The sequence below is a fragment of the Scyliorhinus canicula genome, chromosome 24 (assembly GCF_902713615.1).
Source record: "Scyliorhinus canicula chromosome 24, sScyCan1.1, whole genome shotgun sequence".
Classification (NCBI taxonomy): domain Eukaryota; kingdom Metazoa; phylum Chordata; class Chondrichthyes; order Carcharhiniformes; family Scyliorhinidae; genus Scyliorhinus; species Scyliorhinus canicula.
This window is the reverse complement of record NC_052169.1, coordinates 19,936,379-19,959,500: the sequence shown is the minus strand read 5'-3', so window position 1 is coordinate 19,959,500 and position 23,122 is coordinate 19,936,379. Positions and strand designations below refer to the sequence as shown.

At 45.0% G+C, this 23,122-nt stretch overlaps 1 protein-coding gene across 1 annotated transcript in view; it reads left to right on the top strand.

Annotated features, from left to right (window-relative positions):
• trip4 (thyroid hormone receptor interactor 4) overlaps nt 1–20,706 on the top strand; it is a 114,258-nt gene extending 93,552 nt beyond the window's left edge. Inside the window, 1 exon segment of the mRNA XM_038784240.1 lies at nt 20,059–20,706. Coding sequence (XP_038640168.1) covers nt 20,059–20,126 — 68 coding nt within the window. The 3' untranslated portion in view covers nt 20,127–20,706.
• Nucleotides 20,707–23,122: the final 2,416 nt, after the last annotated feature.

The following is a 23,122-nucleotide window of genomic DNA, read 5'->3' as shown; positions in this document are numbered from 1 at the left end:
TTGGCCTGCGCAGAGGGTCAGTGATCAACGGCCCCCGTGTCTCCGAGGGAGGCAGGGCAGCGTGTAATTAGAGCACGCTAGCGGGGGCTGCTTTGTGAGTTCGATATTAAGACCAGCTGCTGTGCTCGGTCATTCAATGCCAATGGCTGCCAGGTGCCCCTTTTTACGACGTGATAATTGATGTTTATGTAAGCTGCTGGGGAGAGAGTGTAGCACAGATACTTGCTTTGAAAATGTATTTTTTTGTGTCTGCCCGACTTTTTTGCAAGCACGAAAGCTGCCTGTAATAACTCCCTCCATGTGCTGCAGAGAGTGAAAATTGCTGCAGTGCAGATCAGGAGCAGGTGCCACCAGAACTAATAACTTGCAGCCATATTTGGGCATTCGAGGCGGAGGACGACACCTGCTTTGATTGTGCGGTCAAGGTACCAGGCTTCTGTGCCAATGAAATGCCCTCTGCTTCAGCACTATTATTATTTTGGAAGTTGCATTTGAAGCAAATAAAAAATGAAATCCAATCCCCCTTGAGCTATTTTCTCTCCTGTTTGGGGCAGCACGGTAGCACAAGTGGATAACTTGTCCGTGTGTCCATTGTCGGTGTCCATGTCCATAGATCCCTGGAAGTTGCCGCCCAGGTTGAGAGGGTTGTTAAGAAGGCGTACGGTCTGTTAGCTTTTATTGGTAGAGGAATTGAGTTTCGGAGCCATGAGGTCATGTTGCAGTTGTACAGAACTCTGGTGCGGCCGCATTTGGAGTATTGTGTGCAGTTCTGGTCGCCACATTATAGGAAGGATGTGGAAGCATTGGAAAGGGTACAGAGGAGATTTACAAGAATGTTGCCTGGTATGGAGGGAAGATCATATGAGGAAAGGCTGAAGGACTTGAGGCTGTTTTCGTTAGAGAGAAGAAGGTTAAGAGGTGACTTAATTGAGGCATACAAGATGATCAGAGGATTAGATAGGGTGGACAGTGAGAGCCTTTTTCCTCGGATGGTGATGTCCAGCACGAGGGGACATAGCTTTAAATTGAGGGGAGATAGATATAGGACAGATGTCAGAGGTAGGTTCTTTACTCAGAGAGTATTATGGGCGTGGAATGCCCCGCCTGCAACAGTAGTGGACTCGCCAACACTAAACGCATTCAAATGGTCATTGGATAGGCATATGGACGATAAGGGAATAGTGTAGAGGGACTTTAGAGGGGTTTCACAGGACGGCGCAACATCGTGGGCCGAAGGGCCTGTACTGCGCTGTTATGTTCTATGTTCTAACACTGTGTCTTCACAGAGCCAGGGTCCCAGGTTCGAGGGGCAGCAGCGTAGCATGGTGGTTAGCATAAATGCTTCACAGCTCCAGGGTCCCAGGTTCGATTCCCGGCTGGGTCACTGTCTGTGTGGAGTCTGCACGTCCTCCCCCTGTGTGCGTGGGTTTCCTCCGGGTGCTCCGGTTTCCTCCCACAGTCCAAAGATGTGCGGGTTAGGTGGATTGGCCATGCTAAATTGCCCGTAGTGTCCTAATAAAAGTAAGGTTAAGGGGGGGGTTGTTGGGTTACGGGTATAGGGTGGATACGTGGGTTTGAGTAGGGTGATCATGGCTCGGCACAACATTGAGGGCCGAAGGGCCTGTTCTGTGCTGTACTGTTCTATGTTCTATGATTCCCCGCTGGGTCACTGTCTGTGTGGAGTCTGCACGTTCTCCCCGTGTCTGCGTGGGTTTCCTCCAGGTGCTCCGGTTTCCTCCCACAGTCCAAAGACGTGCAGGTTAGGTGGATTGGCCATGATAAATTGCCTTAAATGACCAAAAAGTTTAGGAGGGGTTATTGGGTTACGGGGATAGGGTGGACGTCAGAGCTCAAGTGGATCGGTGCAGACACGATGGGCAGAATGGCCTCCTTCTGCACTGTTATGTTCTATGTTTTAGCTGGTATGCAAGTGGTGGACTTTCTACCACAGTTGTAAAAGGCGCTCTGGAATACTGCGTTCATGTCTGGGTAGCACACAAGGAAGGATATAAGAGCCTTGGAGGGAGTTCAGCACAGATTCACCAGGATGATACCAAGGCTAAAAGTTTTTTAAAATATATTTGTTCATGGGATGTGGGCGTAGCTAGCTGGCCAGTATTTATCACCCATCACTAATTGTCCTTGGTGGTGGTGAGCCACCCTCTTGAACCGTTGCAGTCTATGTGATGTAGGTACACCCACTGTGCTGTTAGGAATGGAGTTCCAGGATTTTTACCCAGCGACAGTGAAGGAATGGTGATGTAGTTCCAAGTCAGGATGGTGAGCGGCCTGACAGGTAACTTTGAGGTGGTGGTGTTCCCAGGTATCTGCAGCCCTTGTCCATCTAGGTGCTGGCAGTTGTGGGTTTAGAAGGTGCTGTCGAAGGAGCCGTGGTGAGTTGCTACAGTGCATCAATGTGGACAGGTTTCATCGACTAGGGTTGTATTTTGTTTATTTTATAAGATTAAGGGGCGACCCAATTGAGCCGTTTAAGGTGATTAAACGAGATTCGTAAGGCGAATGGAGATGAACTCTCTTCTCTGGTGTGTGTGTGAGAGAGAGGGTGGGGGGTCCAGAACAAGGGGGCCAAATCTTAAAATTCAGGAGTGATATCAGGAAACATTGCTTCAAGGGTACAAAAAACATACAGTACAGGACGAGGCCATTCGGCCCATTGAGTCTGCACCGACCAATTCAAGCCAATTCAATGAATCCCCGTAACCCAATAACCCTTCCTAACCTTTTTGGTCGCTGAGGGCAATTTAGCATGGCCAATCCACCTAACCTGCACATCTTTGGACTGTGGAAGGAAACCGGAGCGTCTGGAGGAAACCCACGCAAAAACGGGGAGAACGTGCAGACTCCGCACAATGATCCGGTGGGGAATTGAACCTGGGACCCTGGCGTTGTGAAGCCACAGTGCTAACCACTGTGCTACCGTGCTGTGCACTGTAGTGGATATCTGAATCACAATTCCCTCCCTCCCTCCCTCCCTCCCTCCCTCTCTCTCTCTTTCTTTCTTTTTCTTTCTCTTTCTCCCTCCCTCTCTCTCTCTTCACTCAATCTCCTCCTTCCCTCCCCCAAAAGCTGTGAATCTGAGGATTGATTGAAAATTTGAGAACTATGATAGTTGATTGTTAGGCAAGGGTATTCCAGGTAGGTGTTTGATGTTAAGGCGGAGATTGGCCGTGATCTATTCAATGAAGGACATGGCCTGAGGGGCTGAATGGCTTCCTTTTGCCACATTCTTGTGCTCGGGGTCTCTAATGAAATGAAAATCGCTTATTGTCACGAGTAGGCTTCAATGAAGTTACTGTGAAAAGCCCCTAGTCGCCACATTCCGGCGCCTGTCCGGGGAGGCTGGTACGGGAATCGAACCGTGCTGCTGGCCTGCTTGGTCTGCTTTAAAAGCCAGCGATTTAGCCTTGTGAGCTAACCCAGCCCCTATGCAGCATCTATGAGGAATTGAGTGGCCCGCTCTTTTCCAATGTTGCTGTTCAAAGATTACCTGCTCCGTGGTATCAGTACCAGCCAAATGTATCTAAGTCCCGACTGCTCCTGCAACCCCTGCCTGATTTCCATCCCTCCTGTGAAAATGTGTCCCAGACTCTGCATCATGTTTCCCTACAGTGCTGTGGTTAAGATCAAAATCTCCCACGTCTAGTGTAATTTGAACCTGAATCTACATCCTACAAACCTGTAGTGCCGCTTGTCAAAGCTGCATTACTCGTATGGCCAAATGTTCAGAGCTGAACAAAAAAATCGGTAACCCGACCAGGGTTTGTCACAGAAGGGAGTTTGTGTTCAGCAAAGAAAAGTATTGTTGCTGAACAATGAATGTGGTCAGCAGGCAGAAGGAGCTTACCTCTCGACAAGCCCAAGGTCGGGAAAGATTGGTGGGCGAGAGATTGAGTTAGGGAAGCAGCCAAAGCTTGTCCTGACCTTGGTGGCATCCCACAACACTGTTCAGAGCGTCAGGTTTAGAGACACATGATCGATGCTGACCTTCTGCATTTAATGTGTGTAGTGAGTGTTGAGGACTTGTTTCTAAACCTAGGAGAAGGTGGCACAGTATTAGCACCCCTTCCGCTGGACCAGATCCGACCCCAGGACTTGTTAGTTACAGAAAGAGCATTCAGAACGGGTAGCATGGTGGTTAGCACAATTGCTTCACCGCTCCACGGTCCCAGGTTCGAGTCCCGGCTTGGGTCACTGTCTGTGCGGAGTCTGCACCTTCTCCCCGTGTGTGTGTGGGTTTCCTCCGGGTGCTCTGGTTTCCTCCCACAGTCCAAAGGTGTGCAGGTTAGGTGGATTGGCCATGCTAAAATTGCCCTTAGTGTCCAAAATTGCCCTTCGTGTTGGGTGGGGTTACTGGGTTATGGGGACGGGGTGGAGGTGTGAGCTTGGATAGGGTGCTCTTTCAAAGAGCCGGTGCAGACTCGATGGGCCGAATGGCCTCCTTCTGCACTGTAAATTCTATGAACGTAGGTCCATGGCTGATAATCAATTCAGGAATCCTTCCCTATTTCCCCAAAAGGGAAAAAAACAGTGAAGATGCGCTGAAATTTTTTTTTTTTTTTTTTTTTTTTTGCAAACCTCATTCCATTCTCCATGTGTTGTCTTGCGACCCACGGCTACCAGATTCAATTCAGACTTTGTGGTGTTGAATCTGCCAATGTTAGAATGAACCACAATATATTTATTACAGCCTAACTTTCTCAGAGGAACCATGGCTGGTTTTTTTTTTTACGATCTTGTTGCACTCGGGAGGGTTAAACAAAACCAATTCCAAGAATCAGTCATGCGACTTCATTCACAGAATGTCATCGTTCCTGTCTTCCCCGGCAGATTAGACTTACTGATGTGTGACTGATTGCACAGAATTGTAATAGAGCACAAATTGATCCTTTCACACGTCTTGTTTATTTTTAAAATTCCATGTGTTTTCATGAGTATGCTTTGTAAGTACCGGAACATCATTCTGCTTAAGCTGTTCTGGCTTTGGTGATACACCTGAATACAATGCAAGCACAGCTTTGGGGAAATGGTGATCTGGAGTCCATGCTTGGCATTTCTTCCTGAAGGAAGGAGTGGGGCTGGGGGCCGGGGGGGGGATTTGTTGTGATGTCATCCATCTTCCTCCGTCCATGGCAACAGGTTCAAAGAGATCGAGGCCTTCTCCCCAGACTGTGTGTAGGTTGAAGAGGCAAGAATCCTATAAAGTAAGTGAGAAGGTATTACGTTGCCAAAGGAAAAGCAACACATAAATTGGAGGTTTTTGCTGTGATGTACCCAATGCAGTAGTTGCATGTTTAAGTCTCGTTAACATCACAATTCATGTTTTTTTTAAAACAGCTTTTTCGGTCTGTACTCGCGTAGTTCTCCATTTCTATTCCTATCTGTATTTCTTTCCTTTGTTCCTCCGTTTCTGCTCATGGCAACCTGCAGTTCCTCTTGCAGCCGCTCTCTGCCCGGTACCCACCCCTCTCCACCCTGTGCCCTCACCATCTCCTCCAGTCAAGTAGCTGACCAAATATTTAATGGCGCTGCACTTGCACCTCACCCGTCCCCTTTCTGGCAGCATTGCTGCGCTCAGGCACACAGTGCTTCTCCTTGGGCTCATCATGTAACATTAAAAAGACTCAATATTTTTAAGGGAACTTTGTTTCCAGGGAGGAAGTTTATAGGATCAAAATCTTCTTTTGTTTAATTTTGATTCAACACTGGGAAACCGAGCACATCCCCTTTTATGGACACTCCTAGCTCAAGCACAACGTGGTTTGCACCGGAGTGTGCAAACTACTTTCTAACCTGTTAATCTGGGTTTCCTTTAAACTTGGATTAGATTCCCCCTAGTGAAAAGTTGCCTGTAATCCACTAGAGCACCCAAGATCAGTCCTGTGTAATGTTTTCTCCTAATTTACTTATCTATAAATTTGTTACAATGTGAGAAATTTAATGGAGGAGAGAATGTAACCTCTCCCTTAACTGCAAATGTTGTGTTCATTGGATTGCAATTTAACATTTCTCAACTCTCTGGCCAATTAATTTTTAAAAAATTTTAAAAATAAATTTAGAGTACCCAATTATTTCTTTTCCAATTAAGGGGCAATTTAGCGTGGCCATACCACCTATCCTGCACATTTTTGGGTTGTGGGGGTGAAACACACGCAGACGTGAATGAGACCAGAATGTGCTAACTCCACACGGACAGTGACCCAGGGCCGGGATTCGAACCCGGGTCCTCAGCACCGTAGTCCCAGTGCTAACCACTGCACCATGTGCCGTCCCCTCTCTGGCCAATTAATACCTCGTGTAACAGCTCTCCAGTTCCTGACAGATCAGGTCCATTGCCTCCTAAACTCCTTTTCTAAAAAAAAAATAATGAGATTAAAAGTTGGGCATTTGTGCATTGCTATTGCTGACAAACATGCACAATTGTCTATTCTCTAGTCTGAATTTGAATTGCACCAGCCGTAAGTAGCAGGAGAGGAATCCCTAAATATTATTTTGCCTGTAAGCATATTGGTAGCTCTTCCAGCAACTGAACGTGTTGCACAATGGAATCCTGTGGTGTTGCAGTGCATGGATTTGAAAATTATCATGTATTACAGATTTGCATATAAGCAGCTGTAGCAACATCGACTTTGAATGTCATTCATGTACAAAAGCAGAAATATCAGCCATTCTAATGACATAGTTTTTTTTCCTAAAAATTTAATGCACCCAATTAAGTTTTTCCAGTTATGGCCAATTTAGCGTTGCCAATCCACCTACCCTGCACATCTTTGGGTTGTGGGGACGAAACCCACGCAGACACGGGGAGAATGCGCAAACTTCACACAAACAGTGACCCAGAGCCAGGATTGAACCTGGGACCTCGGTGCCGTGAGGCGGCAATGTTAACCACTGCGCCACTGTGCTGCCCACCTAGTGACATAGCTTATCAGTACATCATGAATGAGTTTGATGGTGGCACGGTGGCATAGTGGTTAACATTGCTGCCTCACAGCGCTGAGGTCCCAGGTTCGGTCCCGGCCCTGGGTCACTGTCCGTGTGGAGTTTGCACATTCTCCCCGTGTCTGCGTGGGTTTCACCCCCACAACCCAAAGATGTGCAGGTTAGGTGGATTGACCGTGTTAAATTGCCCCTTAATTGGAAAAAACAAATTGGGTACTCTCTTGCCTTTTCCCCATATCAAGCACATTGTTTCTATTTTACGAATTGGGTACTCTAAATTTTTTTTAAACGGAATATGGAGAGAAAATTTCACATTTGCTTGTGGACAGTGGCATGAGGAGGAACTTTAGAATAAAACGGACGAGCAACATTATAGTGAGAAACAAAAACAGAAAATACTGGACAATCTCAGCATGTCTGGCAGCATCTGTGGGGAGAGAAGGGAGCTGAGCTGAGAGTTCCACTCCCTGCATAAATTAATCTCTTCCCCCTGCCACTCGCACAGTTCGTTTGCTAATTATCGTACATCTGTGTCCTCTCATTGCTGACCCTCTTCCCTATTGACTCTATCAAAACCCTTTGACAGCTCTATAATAAGAATTTTTATTGTTACAAGTAGGCATACATTATCACTGCAATGAAGTTACTGTGAAAAGCCCCTAGTCACCACACTCCGGCGCCTGTTCGGGGACACTGAGGGAGAATTCAGATTGTCCAATTTACCTAACAGCACATCTTTCGGGAATTGTGGGAGGAAGCTGGAGCTCATGGTGGAAACCCACGCAGACACGGGAAGAACGTACAGACTCTACACAGACAGTGACCCAGGAGAGTAGCCCCAGCTCGTCCAGTCTCTCTGCAGAATTGCCTTGGTTTCATGGTTATTGTGAGGGATGATGTCTTCAATTTTGAGAGAGCTTTTGCAATTTCAGAAAAGAGTGGGATCAGTAATTTGGCTGGAACCAAATCAGTTGGACTTGTGTGCGAACGAGGCTTTTTGTTTCAGATAATTTGTGATTTGCCTATTTTCCGTCTGAGTCGCTTGCCTTGTTTGGCAACTTCAGTGGGATAACCCTGGCCTGTCATGTTGATGATTACCAGATTGGCCAACTGAACTTTACCGCTTCCGAAGCATAATAAAGCTGCGGGAAGCCAACTCAAACACGATTTGCTTTTGTTTGCTAAATAAATTGAAGGAGTTGGCTGTAACTGTGTACATAGCAGAGGTTTGCGTGTTTAAACCCTGCTCCCGAGTCTTGTGGGCAAAAGTTCAAGCAGGTGCTTCAGTGTCAGATGTACAATTGTTCAGGTGAGACGTCCAGATAGGGCCGACCAGTCTTCGGTTTAAGATCTCTTCTGAAGACATCAAGGTTATCAGTAACTTATGACAACAGAGAAAAACCCTGGAATTGTACAAGGAAGTAGTGGACTTTAATAAAGACCTGAGTTGTACACTGTCAAACAAAATGGACATGAACGCTGATGGTGGCTGAGAATGTCAAACTAGTCATTGGCCGGAATGGCTGCTGGAGGTTCCTCCAAGGAACAATGGAACCCCTTCCTGTGCTTCCTGATAAGATACTTGTAAAACCATTCAAAGACTGATTATCATCTCTAATAAGGGCAAAGGGACATGATGGCCTTCACATCACCAAGACACTGGGTATGATGACCTGGACATGCCAATCCTCTTCGAATACACACTGGGGGTTAACAGCCTGTGCGGCAGTGTGTTGGACGGAGTGTGTGTGCTGTGAGAAAAGCAGCTGCAAGTTCGAATTTGCCCAAGTCCTGTAGTTCGTCAGATCTTGTTGTGATTCCTCAATGTGTTTATCAGAATTTGAATTTTGTGTGACATCCGTTGGGAAATCCCCAGGCTGCCGGCAAAACAGAGCATCCGCCGGCGGAGAATTCAGGCCCATGTATCTGCAAGAAACTAAGTTGTATGAATCTATCGTCTAACCATAATAATCTTTATTAGTGTCACATGTAGGCTTACATTAACACTGTAATTACGTTACTGTGAAAAGCCCCTAGTTGCCACACTCCGGCACCTGAGGGAGAATGCAGAATATCCAAATTACCTAATAGCACGTCTTTCGGGACTTGTGGGAGGAAACCGGAGCACCCGGAGGAAACCCACGCAGACACGGGGAGAACGTGCAGACTCCGCACAAGGCGGTGACCCAAGCTGGGAATCAATCCACCCAATACAACCTGCGCAACACTCAATTGCCAGCTTGGATTTTTAGGCTCAGGGCTTTGAGACATAAATGATCCCATGGCACTTATTTAAATAAGAGCAAAAGGAATTCCCCTTAGGCTTCCGGCCAACATTTATCTCCATCGATATCCAATATCACTAAAATAGTTCTGTGGGAACTTGCTGTGTGAAAATTGGCTCCTGTCTTTCCCACTTTACAACAGTGATTTTGGGATCTCCAGAGGTTGTTTTAAAAAAAAAACTATATAAATGCAAGTTTTTCTTTGTGGGAATGTAATCTTGCTGCAACAACTTATTGCTGGATCCCAATATTTGGTGAACACCTTTTCTGTGTGCAATAGTGTCTGGAAATGGGAATGGGGGTGAGAAAAATATCAGCCATGATTGAATGGCGGAGCAGACTCGATGGGCCGAGTGGCCTAATTCTGCTTCTGTGTCTTATGGTCTTATACATGTACAGTGACCTTCCCAAGAGCTGATGTATGGTAGAATTTGTGCAACATGCACTGAGATAATAGCTTTCCCATGCATGTTTATTTTTAAGTGGTCTGGGAGTTCATTGTCGAGCTGACTTCCATGAAAACTCTCAATTATTTTCACATAACAGCTGTACCTGACACCCAACGTTGCATTTAAGAGGTCGAACGTTCTGAAGGCAGCTACCATTCTCTTTAGGCAGATAATTGACTTTACACGTCCCTAATTAATATTGAAAGCACTCCCTGTGCTGATTTATTTCAATGACTGGGGCTTGAACACAATGCAAAGTGATCACATTTGCAAATGATGCCAAAATGGGAATATAATTTAACACTGAAGAATGTGAAGTACTGCACATGGAAAGGTAAAATGGACAAACTATCTATGAATACAATAGCCAAATTCTATATTAAAACAGTGACTCATTTCAAAGCACTTCTATTGGTTTTAAAGTGCTGTTGGACATCCTGAGGTATAAATCCTTGTCTGTTTGTAGAAATTGAAGACAAAATAGGAAACTTGGAATGGAAAGGAGATCCAGGTAGGGTATTGAATGCAGAGGAAACTAGAAATGGAGCCAATTGGATATAACATAACATCTTGGGCTAGACAAATGAACCATGTTTGTAGTTAACTTGTAATAATAAAAATAACATGCATTTATGTAGGTCTCGTTACTCTCTGGTGTCTGTTTCACAACCAATTGATTACTTTTGAAATAGTCACTTAGGATGGCAATTTCAGCCGACAATTGTTACAAGTGAACGGGATAAGTGACCATTTAATTTTTGGTGATGATCGTTGATATGCTTCCTGTGGCGACTCTCAGTGAGCTTTCCCTAACAGATCCTCTTTTTACTTAGCTTACAATCCTTCATTAACACTAGACCCCTGTATGCTTCACCCGATGCCGGTGTTATGTAGTTACATTGTGTACCTTGTGTTGCCCTATTATGTAGTTTTTTATTTCCCCTTTTCTTTTCATGTACTTAATGATCTGTTGAGCTGCTCGCAGAAAAATCCTTTTCACTGTACCTCGGTACATGTGATGTCATGTGAGAGAACCTTTAAGAAATTGTGTTTTTACTAGACTAACTAGTGGGTGTACCTTTAAGAATGGGTGTTTATTACTGCAGTGATGTCAGAGTGTGGGTGGAGCTGGGCTGTCTGTCAGCTTTTAGCTTCACTTTGAGAAAAGCTTGGGTGTGTCTGTATTTTTTGGTTTTGTTTGTGTTGGAGCTACAGTCAGCCAAAAAAGGTGTAATGTTGTTTCTCTCTGCCATCTAAAGACTACCTCCAGATCATTTGGTGAATTCAGAGTGATAACTGTTCTCAGTAGTGAATTTAAACCTGATGTGCTTCTATTAAAAGGTTTTTTTTATGTCTTATGGATGTTAAAAGGAAAGTTTAAGGATTACTTATTGTATTCTTTGGGGGTTGTTTTTGAATTGATGGTTGCTAAGATGTTCACTATCTTTTAAAAAGGTTAACTGAGTTCATAAATAAACATTGTTTTAATTTAAAAGTACTATAGATTTCTGGTTGCATCACACCTGCAGAGTAATACCGTGTGCTCCCCATACCACAATCTGTTCAAAGTTGTGGGTCAGGTGAACTCCATGATACACTTTGGGGTTCTCTAAACCCTGGCCCAAAACAGTAAACAAATCCAATTCAATCCAATCCAAATGCAAATGTATGGCGAAGTGGATACTCAGGACTGATGGGCTGAGCTATAATAGCACATGGGCGGCACGGTAGCACAGTGGTTAGCACTGTTGCTTCACAGCGCCAGGAACCCGGGTTCGATGCCTGGCTTGGGTCACTGTCTGTGCGGAGGCTGCACGTTTTCCCCGTGTCTGCGTGGGTTTCCTCCGGATGCTCCCACAAGTCCCGAAAGACGTGCTTGTTAGGTGAATTGGACATCTGAATTCTCCCTCTGTGTACCCGAACAGATGCCGGAGTGTGGCGACGAGGGGATTTTCACAGTAACTTCATTGTGGTGTTAATGTAAGCATACTTGTGACACGAATAAAGATTATTATTATTATCAATTTAATCAAGGAAAGACTAAGCTCGAGTGGTTTATAATTGTCATCTAAGCTTTTGAGGCCACTGCTTTGTCAACCTCACTAAGATTATCTGCAGCTCAGCACTGCATACTATTGTTTTCCACAGAAAAAAGTAATAGATATTGTGCTGATTGATTAATTTGCAAGTAAATATCTGATGGTTTTGATTAGTATGGATGTCGTTTATCAGATATGTGCAAAATACAAACGATTCTTGTACTTCAGGGACCAGGGGATTGTAAATATGCAATTATGAGTTGTAACATTAAATTCACGCATGGGCATTTTGCTATGTTGGTGTCTCGGAAAGGTTCTATTATATTAGTGTTTCAGAATCTCCCTTGGGAGAGCTAAATACATCGGATAGATTTGGTGCTGGGAAGATTGAGGAAGGGAAGATTTAGCCTGAAAGTGTTATTGTCTTTATAGAGGTATCCATAATTAATTAACACACATGCCAGTACTAGTTTATTAAAAATAAATTTAGAGTACCCAATTAAGGGGTAATTTAGCGTGGCCAATCCACCTACCCTGCACATCTTTGGGTTGTGGGGGCGAAACCCACGCAAACACGGAGAATGAGCAAACTCCACACGGAAAGTGACCCGGGGCCGGGATCGAACCAGGTCTTCTGCGCTATGGGCAGTAGTGCTAACCACTGCATCACCTTGCCACCCCTATTCCAGTACTGGTTATTTTGTTCCTCTGTTCTACCTTTTACTATAGATATACAAATTCCAGAATTACCTCACAGGTCGTGGTTCTCCGAAGCTGCTTCACAGCTATGATCGTCTGCTGCGGTTCAGTTGGTGACATTTTGCCACGTCACAAAAATGATTATTAGGTCGTCATCTCACTACTGTTTCTGGGAGCTTGCTGCTCCAATTAACTGTCTCATTTCCTACTTAAAAACATCAATCACTATAAATTCCTGTGATCTTGAAAGGCACTAGATAAATGCAAATCTATCTTTTTTTTCAAAATAAATTTAGAGTACACAATTATGTTTTCCAATTAAGGGACAATTTAGCGTGGCCAATCCACCTGAACATCTCTGGGTTGTGGGGGTGAGACCCAGGTAGACACGGGGAGAATGTGCAAACCCCACACAGTGACCCGGGTTCGATCAGCGCCGTGATGCAGCAGTGCTAACCGCTGTGCCACCGTGCCGCCCCCCCAAATGCAAATTTTTCTTGTTCCCTCCCTCGCACCCAAATAAGTTGGCAAAAGGGGCAGCATTTTCAGAATGTTGGGGTCTCCCTTCCTACTAACTGAATATCCATAGAATCCCTACAGTGTAGAAGGAGGCCATTCGGCCCATTGAGTCTGCACCAACCCTCTGAATGAGCACCTTACCTAGAACCGCTCCACCACCCTATCCCCCTAACCCCACCTAACCTGCATCCCTTAACACTATGGGGCAATTTTATCATGGCCAATCTATGTAACCTGCACATTTTCGGACCATGGGAGTAAACCAGAGGAAACCCACGCAAACACGGGGGAAAGGTGCTAACTCGGCACTCTCAGTCACCCGAGCCCGCAATTGAACCCAGTTCCCTGGTGTTGTGATGCAGCAGTGTTAACCACTGTGCTGTCCAGTAGTGGCACAAGTTAGCGGTGAATGCATCTCCACTGGTACTGGCTGCCCTGCAACCATATAACGCTCCAATGAATGGAGGCGCAGGGTTTCCGTCCCTCAGTCGGGACAAAGTCCTGCCTCAGAGCGCTATCGGCCAATCTACTTGACCAGCAGCTATCTAAATCCAGCAGTGCCATATGCTGTGTCGTAGTAGGGAGAGCAGGTGGGGGTATTGGGGCAGGTAGGGGTATTGGGGGCAGGTAGGGGTATTGGGGGCAGCACGGTGGCCTAGTGGTTAGCACAGCTGCCTCACGGCGCTGAGGACCCAGGTTCGATCCCGGCTCTGGGTCACTGTCCGTGTGGAGTTTGCACATTCTCCCCGTGTCTGCGTGGGTTTCGCCCCCACAACCCAAAGATGCGCAGAGTAGGTGGATTGGCCGCGCTAAATTGCCCCTTAATTGGAAAAAATAATTGGGTACTCTAAATTTATTTATTTTTTAAAAAGGTAGGGGTATGGGGGCAGGTAGGGGTATTGGGGGCAGGTAGGGGTATTGGGGGCAGGTAGGGGTATTGGGAGCAGGTAGGGGTATTGGGGGCAGGTAGGGGTATTGGGGGCAGGTAGGGGTATTAGGGCAGGTAGGGGTATTGGTGGTAAAGCCAGGGGAGGCGGGAGCACCTCCCACCAGCCTGAAAATTGAGGCTGCTGGGAAACAGTTGTCTGTCTATTGACCGCTTAAGGGCCTTAATTGATGCAAGGGGGGCCAGCCTATGCCTCGCTGTAAAATTGCAGCGAGGTTGGGGCTGGTGGGAGCCATTGTGAAGACCATTCAGAGATTTTCACAGCCTATAAAACCACTGACGGGGGAATGTAAAATTCTGCTCAAGGAAATCTTTCAATTATATTCCCCCGAGAAAAATCATTTTCTTTCGACTTTAGGTCTTATAAAGTGACAGCTAGTGATTGATGACTCAGATTCTGTGGTAAACATGTTATGGATTTTACAGCACTGACTGTATGGTTTATTCCTCTTGATGTGGAGATGCCGACGTTGGACTGGGGTGAGCACAGTAAGAAGCCTTACAACACCAGGTTAAAATCCAACATGTTTGTTTCAAACACTAGCTTTCGGAGCACTGCTACTTCCTCAGGTGAATGTGTTGTAAGACTTCTTACCTTATTCCCCAAAGATCATGGTTGCTGAAGATACCAAAGCTAATACAGTGCGTATCAGCTGTTGGAGCTGTTGGCGTTGGAGAAATACTGTGAAAAGGCTGTACTCAGAGAAGCATTCATTTCAAATGAGGGGTGGCGAAGAAAAATACACTGAAGTTTTCTGCAGTCGAAACCTCTTGCCAGCAAGATTTTTTTTTTATATCCGAAAAATTTATGCATTTTTCCAGTACTCTCCTTGGAATCCTGCCAGTGTACCGTGTTCTCAATTTGTGTCACTAACTTCAGGAAATGTCCTGCTAATTGGTACAGAAATTTGACACCTTCTCAAAATCAGCACTCGCTTGAAATGTGGTCCTGCTCTTTGATTGCAAACGTGTCATTAGATTCCACCTCTCAAAGGAGAAGAGAAAATATGGTCCTCATGCTCGAGTGTTGTGTAGCCTCCGAGCCCCCTTCAAAAGCTATTAATCACTGGGAACTCCACTGTGTACGTACACCAGAATAGAGTTGTTTATCCACGTGTGTGCTTGATGCAAAAATACGCAAGGTTTCACAACCTGTTTGTGCAATAAGGTAAATGAAGGAATATCCTGTCGTTCAGTAATTGTAGCTGGAAGTGCTCCGTGCTAATGCTTTTTTCGATTGCTGAAGTCACTCGCTGGGTAAAAGTGTATCATTGCATTTGAAACTTGGGATGGAAGCCAACAGATTGGCTAGCCAGCATGAGGATTGTTTTTACGGATAAGTACTCAATGTCAGTTTTCATTGGCTCTGAAATAGAATACCTTATTTCAGCGTAGTATTCATTTCCTTCCTCGCCTTCCCTTTCCTCAGCTACTTATTTCCACACTGTTGGAGCATCTTTGCTTCTGGCTGCTACAGATTGACTTATGCACATACTTTCCCACTGGCCCCTCTGGCAAGGTGAGGATCTGTGAAGTGCCTGGAATGTATACACACTGGAACTGAGGACTATGTCAGGAGTAAAGCCGCCTTGAGCCAAGAATCATGAGAGGAGAGCTAATTGAGGTATATAAGATGATAAAAGATATTGACAAAGTATTTTTTCCCATATAAATTTAGAGTAGCCAATTTGTTTTCTTTCCCCGAGTAAGGGGCAGATCTTTTTGTGTTGTGGGGGTGAGACCCAAGCAAACATGGGGAGAAGGTGCAAACTACACGCAGACAGTGACCCAGGGCCAGGATTGAACCCGGGTCCTTGGCGCCGTGAGGTAGCAGTGCTTACCACTGCGCCACCGTGCAGTCCCTAAGGTAGACGTAGAGCCGAAGCATTTTCTTGAGGAGCAATCTGAAAGAGAGGTCATAGTTTTAGGACAAGGGGTAGGAGATTTAACACAAATGAGGAGAAATTACTTCTCTCGAAGGGTCGTGATTTGTGGAATTTGCTAACCCAGAGAGCAGTGAATGCCGGGATATTGAGTAAATTTAAAGAAGAGATAGATTTTTAATTAGTCATAAGGTTTTTTTTAAATTTGGAGTATCCAATTATTTTTTTCCAATTAAGGGGCAATTTAGTGGGGCAAATCCACCTAGCCTGCACATCTTTTTTGGGTTGTGGGGACGGAATCCACACAAGCACGGGGAGAACGTACAAACTCCACACGAACAGTGACCCAGAGCCAGGATCGAACCTGGGACCTCGGCGCCGTGAGGCAGCAGTGCTAACCACTGCACCACCGTGCTACCCAATTAATAATAAGTTAAAAAGTTATGAAGAACGAGCAGGAAAGTGGAGTTTCGGCCAAGAGGCGATCGGTCATGATTGGCGGTATTGAATGGCGGAGTGGATTTAAGGGGCTGAATGGCCTACTCCTCGTTCTTTTGTTCTTACCCTTTATGTTAACAAATTGGAGGGCTGGGGGTTGGAAATCTGTTGAAGGATTCTGCTGTGGTTATAAGCAGAAAGCATCGTCACAGAAAGCATGAAATCATGTTGATTGGCTAACAAGTATGGAATACCAATATCAATCTTAATGAGTATGATTCCACCAAACAAGGTCACATCAAAGGCAGAATCTTCATGTCATGACTTTGGAATGGATGCAGGTTGGTTCCAGTTGTCATGTGTCATGAGGAGAGGAAGGATTCAAATTCGATGATGCGTGCCTCGATGCACAACTCTACCTTGAGACCAGCAAGATAAGAAAGGGAAAAAGGGAGACAAACACTAATCTGTGCGCTTCAACTAACTCATTGCATGACTGATTAGCGATAGTCAACACGGTTTTGTGAAGGGTAGGTCATGCCTCACAAACCTTATTGAGTTTTTTGAGAAGGTGACCAAACAGGTGGATCAAGGTAAAGCTGTGGATGTGGTGTATATGGATTTCAGTAAGGCGTTTGATAAGGTTCCACACGGTAGGCTATTGCAGAAAATAAGGAAGTATGGAATTGAAGGTGATTTAGCGGTTTTGATCAGTAATTGGCTAGCTGATGAAGACAGAGGGTGGTGGTTGATGGCAAATGTTCATCCTGGAGTTCAGTTACTAGTGGTGTACCGCAAGGATCTGTTTTGGGGCCACTGCTGTTTGTCATTTTTATAAATGACCTGGAAGAGGGTGTAGAAGGATGGGTTAGTAAATTTGCAGATGACACGAAGGTCGGTGGAGTTGTGGATAGTGCTGAAGGATGTTATAGGATACAGAGGGACATAGATAAGCTGCAGAGCTGGGCTGAGAGGTGGCAGATGGAGTTTAATGCGGAAAAGTGTGAGGTGGTTCACTTTGGAAGGAATAACAGGAATGCAGAGTACTGGGCTAATGGCAAGATTCTTGGTAGTGTAGATGAACAGAGAGATCTCGGCATCCAGGTACATAAATCCCTGAAAGTTGCCACCCAGGTTAATAGGGCTGTTAAGAAGGCATATGGTGTGCTAGCCTTTATAAGCAGGGGGATTGAGTTTTGGAACCACAAGGTCATGCTGCAGCTGTACATAACTCTGGTGCGGCTGCACCTGGAGTACTGCGTGCAGTTCTGGTCACCACATTATAGGAAGGATGTGGAAGCTTTGGAAAGGGTTCAGAGGAGATTTACTAGGATGTTGCCTGGTATGGAGGGAAGGTCTTACGAGGAAACGCTCAGGGAATTGAGGTTGTTTTCGTTAGAGAGGAGAAGGCTGAGAGGTGACTTAATAGAGACATATAAGATAATCAGAGGGTTAGATAGGGTGGACAGTGAGAGTCTTTTTCCTCGGATGGTGATGACCAACACGAGGGGACATAGCTTTAAATTGAGGGGTGATAGATATAGGACAGATGTCAGAGGCAGTTTCTTTACTCAGAGAGTAGTAGGGGTGTGGAACGCCCTGCCTGCAACAGTAGTAGACTCACCAAATTTAAGGGCATTTAAGTGCTCACTGGATAGACATATGGATGAAAATGGAATAGTGTAGGTCAGATAGGCTTCAGATGGTTTCCCAGGTCGGCGCAACATCGAGGGCCGAAGGGCCCGTACTGCGCTGTAGTGTTCTATGTTCTATAAAAGTGCAAGCACTTGTTCTTTACCAACTCACAATATCTGGATTGGTGATGAAGGATGACTCATAGAGACATAGATGTTTCCAGCATGGAAACAGGCCCTTCGGCCCAGCTTGTCCATGCCGCCCAGTCTTTATCACTAAGCTGGTCCCACTTGCCCGTATTTGGCCCATATCCCTCCATACCCACCCTGCCCATGTAACTGTCTAACTACTTTTTAAAAGAAAAAATTGTACCCGCCTCTACCACTGCCTCTGGCAGCCCGTTCCAGATGCTCACCACCCTCTGTGTGAAAACATTTCCCTTCTGGGCTCTTGTATCTCTCCCCTCTCACCTTAAACCTCTAGTTCTAGACTCCTCTATCCTTGGGAAAAGATGTTGACTATCTACCTTATCTATACTCCTCATTATTTTATGGACCTCTATAAGTTCACCCGTAAGCCTCCGATTGACCAGGGCGCTGAAATTAACTGAAATCAAATTCTAGATGTAGGAATCTGAAACAAGAATAGGAAATGCTGAACAATCTCAGCAGGTCTGACAGCATCTCCACGTCCACCCCTCCAGTAATATAAATCTCATCCTATTCAGCTTCGAGAAAGAGTCATCCAGATTTGAAACGTTAGCCCTGTTCTCTCTCTTCAGCTGCTGTCCAACCTGCTGAGATTGTCCAGCGTTTCTATGCCTTTATTCCTGCAACTAATGCCCCTGTTCGCCTTCGAAACGGTATCTTGGGAATTTGTAATTGAAAGTAATGAATGGAAAAGGACTTCGATGCTGCGGAGCCAGTTATCTAGGATGCAGAAACCATTTGTTTATAATAATCTCTATAGTGTCACAAGTAGGCTGACATTAACACTGCAATGAAGTTCCTGCGACAATCCCCTGTTCGGGTACACGGAGGGAGAATTCAGAATGTCCAAATGACCTAACAGCACGTCTTTCGGGACTTGTGGGAGGAAACCGGAGCGCCCGGAGGAAACCCACGCAGACGCGGGGAGAACGTGCAGACTCCACACAGACAGTGACCCAAGCCGAGAATTGAACCCGGGACCCCGGCGCTGTGAAGCAACAGTGCTAACCACTGTGCCGCCTCAGTCAATAATATATTAGGTTATTTGCACTCGAATAACAATCTTAAATAACTTAATGTTTGAAATTTGCTGATTGAACAGTGAATATCATCCCGTTACAACCATTTTTACATGGCATTTGTTGTTTTCCCAGTCACTGTGAATTCGATTGGCTCTTTCTTATAACCTAGCGTCCTTTGGACGAGAGCGTTTTGTCTTATTTTTGCCTCCAATAACCGCACCGTGCACCAACTTTCCAAAGATTTGGTGTTCTTGATCTTGACACTTGTACAGAAACTGACGAGCTTCGACTAGAAGAATGAGGGGGGATCTTATTGAAACTTAGAGATACTGCGTGGCCTGGACAGAGTGGATGTGGAGAGGATGTTTCCACTTGTAGGAAAAACTAGAACCAGATTGCACAATCTCAGACTGAAGGGACGATCCTTTAAAACAGAGATGAGGAGGAATTTCTTCAGCCAGAGGGTGGTGAATCTGTGGAACTCTTTGCCGCAAAAGGCTGTGGAGGCCAAATCACCGAGTGTCTTTAAGGCAGAGATAGATAGGTTCTTGATTAATAAGGGGATCAGGGGTTATGGGGAGAAGGCAGGAGGATGGGGATGAGAAAAATATCAGCCATGATTGAATGGCGGAGCAGACTTGATGGGCCGAATGGCTTAATTCTGCTCCTATGTCTTATGGAGGTATATTTGAAGCATATAAATGGGTCATTGGAGGTAATTGTCATCTTCAATGTAACATGCACTAAATATCGTAAAAAAGTAAGCCGTTAGCATTTATTGGAATATTACGAGCAAACCTTCTTGCTTACAGAATAAAGTGGTCAAACGGAGCTACGGCCTTGAACCATTCATTTTTTTTTTCTCTCCGCAGATTTTATTTTGGGTTTCTAGCAGCTGGAGCATTTTGCTTTTATACTATTGTATTCCTTGCTTGATCTCCCAGTAAGTATATTTATTTTTGTGTTTGTAACAGGGAAATTGGACTCCAGAATTCATCAAGGAATGAAGAAGGCGTTAATGCGGCAGAAACAAATTGCATAGTGGAAAGTAAAGAGCAAACGAGGACGAGTCTCGTTCTGGAGTGCTTTGTGGCTAAAAGCCCCACAGCTGGTAATTTCACAGCCTGTCACAAAATCTACAGTCACTCAACCAATAAAATATGAATCCACAGTCCAACAAACTTCCAATGCGTTTACCAATCACTCAGAGACCAAACATGGTGACAATCTAGAAATGCAAAGAACTTTGGTATTTAATAATGCAATTCAAAAAACTGTCACCGTCCGTGTGGAGTTTGCACGTTCTCCCAGTGTCTGCGTGGGTCTCACCCCCACAACCCAAAGATGTGCAGTGTAGGTGAATTGGCCACGCTAAATTGCCCCTTAATTGGGGAAACTAAAGAATTGGGTCCTGTCAATTTATCTTTTAAAAAAAAAACATGCAATTCACAAACCTGGTGGTTTAAAAGGAAAGCCTTGCCAAGAAGAAGCTACATCCCATCACCCTCGACATGATTACTCTCCTAATGCAGGACAGTGAATCCCTGCGATTTCTGCAAATTAAAAAAAACAAAGGTCTTGTTCATATTTACTTGTTTCATTGATTAAAGGAGTTGACACTATGTCTGGAACCTATTTTCTTATGACCCTGGTTCCCAGGAACGCAAATCAATTTTTCTTCTGCTTCAACCCTTGACCAATCATGTGGTGAGCAAGTTGGTTCGTTGAGCAGCCGCCCTGAAGGCTGGGAGCATCGTCGTAGCTTTAAAAACAAATGTTCTAAAGATGTATTTCCAAGTCAGGGTGGTGTGTGGCTTGGGGGGGAACTTGTACCATCAGTGAATGGGAACTGCTTTTATTTGTCTCTCCCTCAATCTCCCTTGTTACAATGTGAACAACCTCCTCTTTACAAGAATGGAATGAGAGCTTACGCTGCAAATAAAACCACCAGAATATAGCGAATACTCTGAAAATTTGGAAGAAGCAAAATGGTATTGGTGTGTAAACTATACTTCCGATGGCTCGCCGTTGCCCTTTTTCGAAGGAACACAGGGATTTCCAGATGAAGCCAACCACCCATCTAGTTAGAAACATAGACAATTGGATCAGGAGTAGGCCATTTGGCCCTTCGAGTCTGCTCTGCTATTCATTTTTTTCATGGTTGATCATCCAACTCGGTAACCTGTTCCCACTTCTGCCTCATATCCTTTGATCACTTTAACCCCAAGAACTACATATAACTCCTTCTTGAAAACATACAATGTTTTTCCCTCGACTGCTTTCTGTAAGAACATAAACATAAGAACTAGGAGCAGGAGTAGGCCATATGGCCCCTCGCGCCTACTCCACCATTCAATGAGACCATGGCTGATCTTTTGCGGACTCGGCTCCACTTTCCGGCCTGAACACCATAACCCTTAATCCCTTTATTCTTCAAAAAACTATCTATCTTTATCTGTAAAACATTTAATGAAGGAGCCTCTACTGCTTCACTGGGCAAGGAATTCCATAGATTCACAATCCTTTGGGTGAAGAAGTTCCTCCTAAACTCAGTCCTAAATCTACTTCCCCTTATTTTGAGGCTTTGCCCCCTAGTTCTGCTTTCACCCACCAGTGGAAACAACCTGCCCGCATCTATCCTATCTATTCCCTTCATAATTTTATATGTTTCTATAAGATCCCCCCTCATCCTTCTAAATTCCAACGAGTACAGTCCCAGTCTACTCGACCTCTCCTCGTAATCCAACCCCTTCAGCTCTGGGTTTACCTAGTGAATCTCCTCTGCACATCCTCCAGGGCCAGTACGTCCTTTCTCAAGTAAGGAGACCAAAATTGAACACAATACTCCAGGTGTGGCCTCACTAACACCTTATACAATTGCAGCATAACCGCCGTGGTCTTAAACTCCATCCCTCTAGTAATGAAGGACAAAATTCCATTTGCCTTCTTAATCACCTGTTGCACCTGTAAACCAACTTTTTGCGACTCATGCACTAGCACATCCAGGTCTCTCTGCACAGCAGCATGTTTTAATATTTTATCATTTAAATAATAATCCCTTTTGCTGTTATTCCTACCAAAATGGATAACCTCACATTTGTCAACATTGTATTCCATCTGCCAGACCCTAGCCCATTCACTTAACCTATCCAAATCCCTCTGCAGACTTCTGGGATCCTCTGCACTTTTCGCTTTACCACTCATCTTAGTGTCGTCTGCAAACTTGGACACATTGCCCTTGGTCCCCAACTCCAAATCATCTATGTAAATTGTGAACAATTGTGGGCCCAACACTAATCGTTGAGGGACACCACTACTGATTGCCAACCAGAGAAACACCCATTAATCCCCACTCTTTGCTTTCTATTAATTAACCAATCCTCAATCCATGCTACTACTTTACCCACAATGCAATGCATCTTTATCTTATGCAGCAGCCTTTTGTGTGGCACCTTGTCAAATGCTTTCTGGAAAACCAGATATACGACATCCATTGGCTCCCTGTTATCTACTGCACTGTAATGTCCTCAAAACATTCCACTAAATTTGTTAGGCACGAATTCTATGGTAGAGAATTCCACAGTCTCACCACTCTGTGGGTGAAGAAATTTCTCCCCATCTCAGTCCTAAATGGTCTACCTCCATCCCCTCGGACCATTCTGGACTCCCCTGCCATCGGGAACATCCTTCCTGCATCTACCATGTCTGGGCCTGTTCGAAATTTTATAGGTTTCTATGAAATCCCCCCTCGTTCTTCTAAACTTCAATGCATATGATACTAACCATCAGTCCGCCATCCCAGGAATCTGGTAAATATATGCAGTATATCCACATTATACTGCATCTGCCATGCCTTTGCCCACTCACTCAAACTGTCCAAATCACATATATGTATCTCTGCATCCTCCTCACAGCTCACCCTCCCACCTAGCTTTGTGTCATCCACATATTTGGAGATATTACATTTAGTTCCATCAGCTAAATAATTAGTATATATTGTGAATAGCTAGGGCCCTAGCACTTATCCCTGTGGTACCC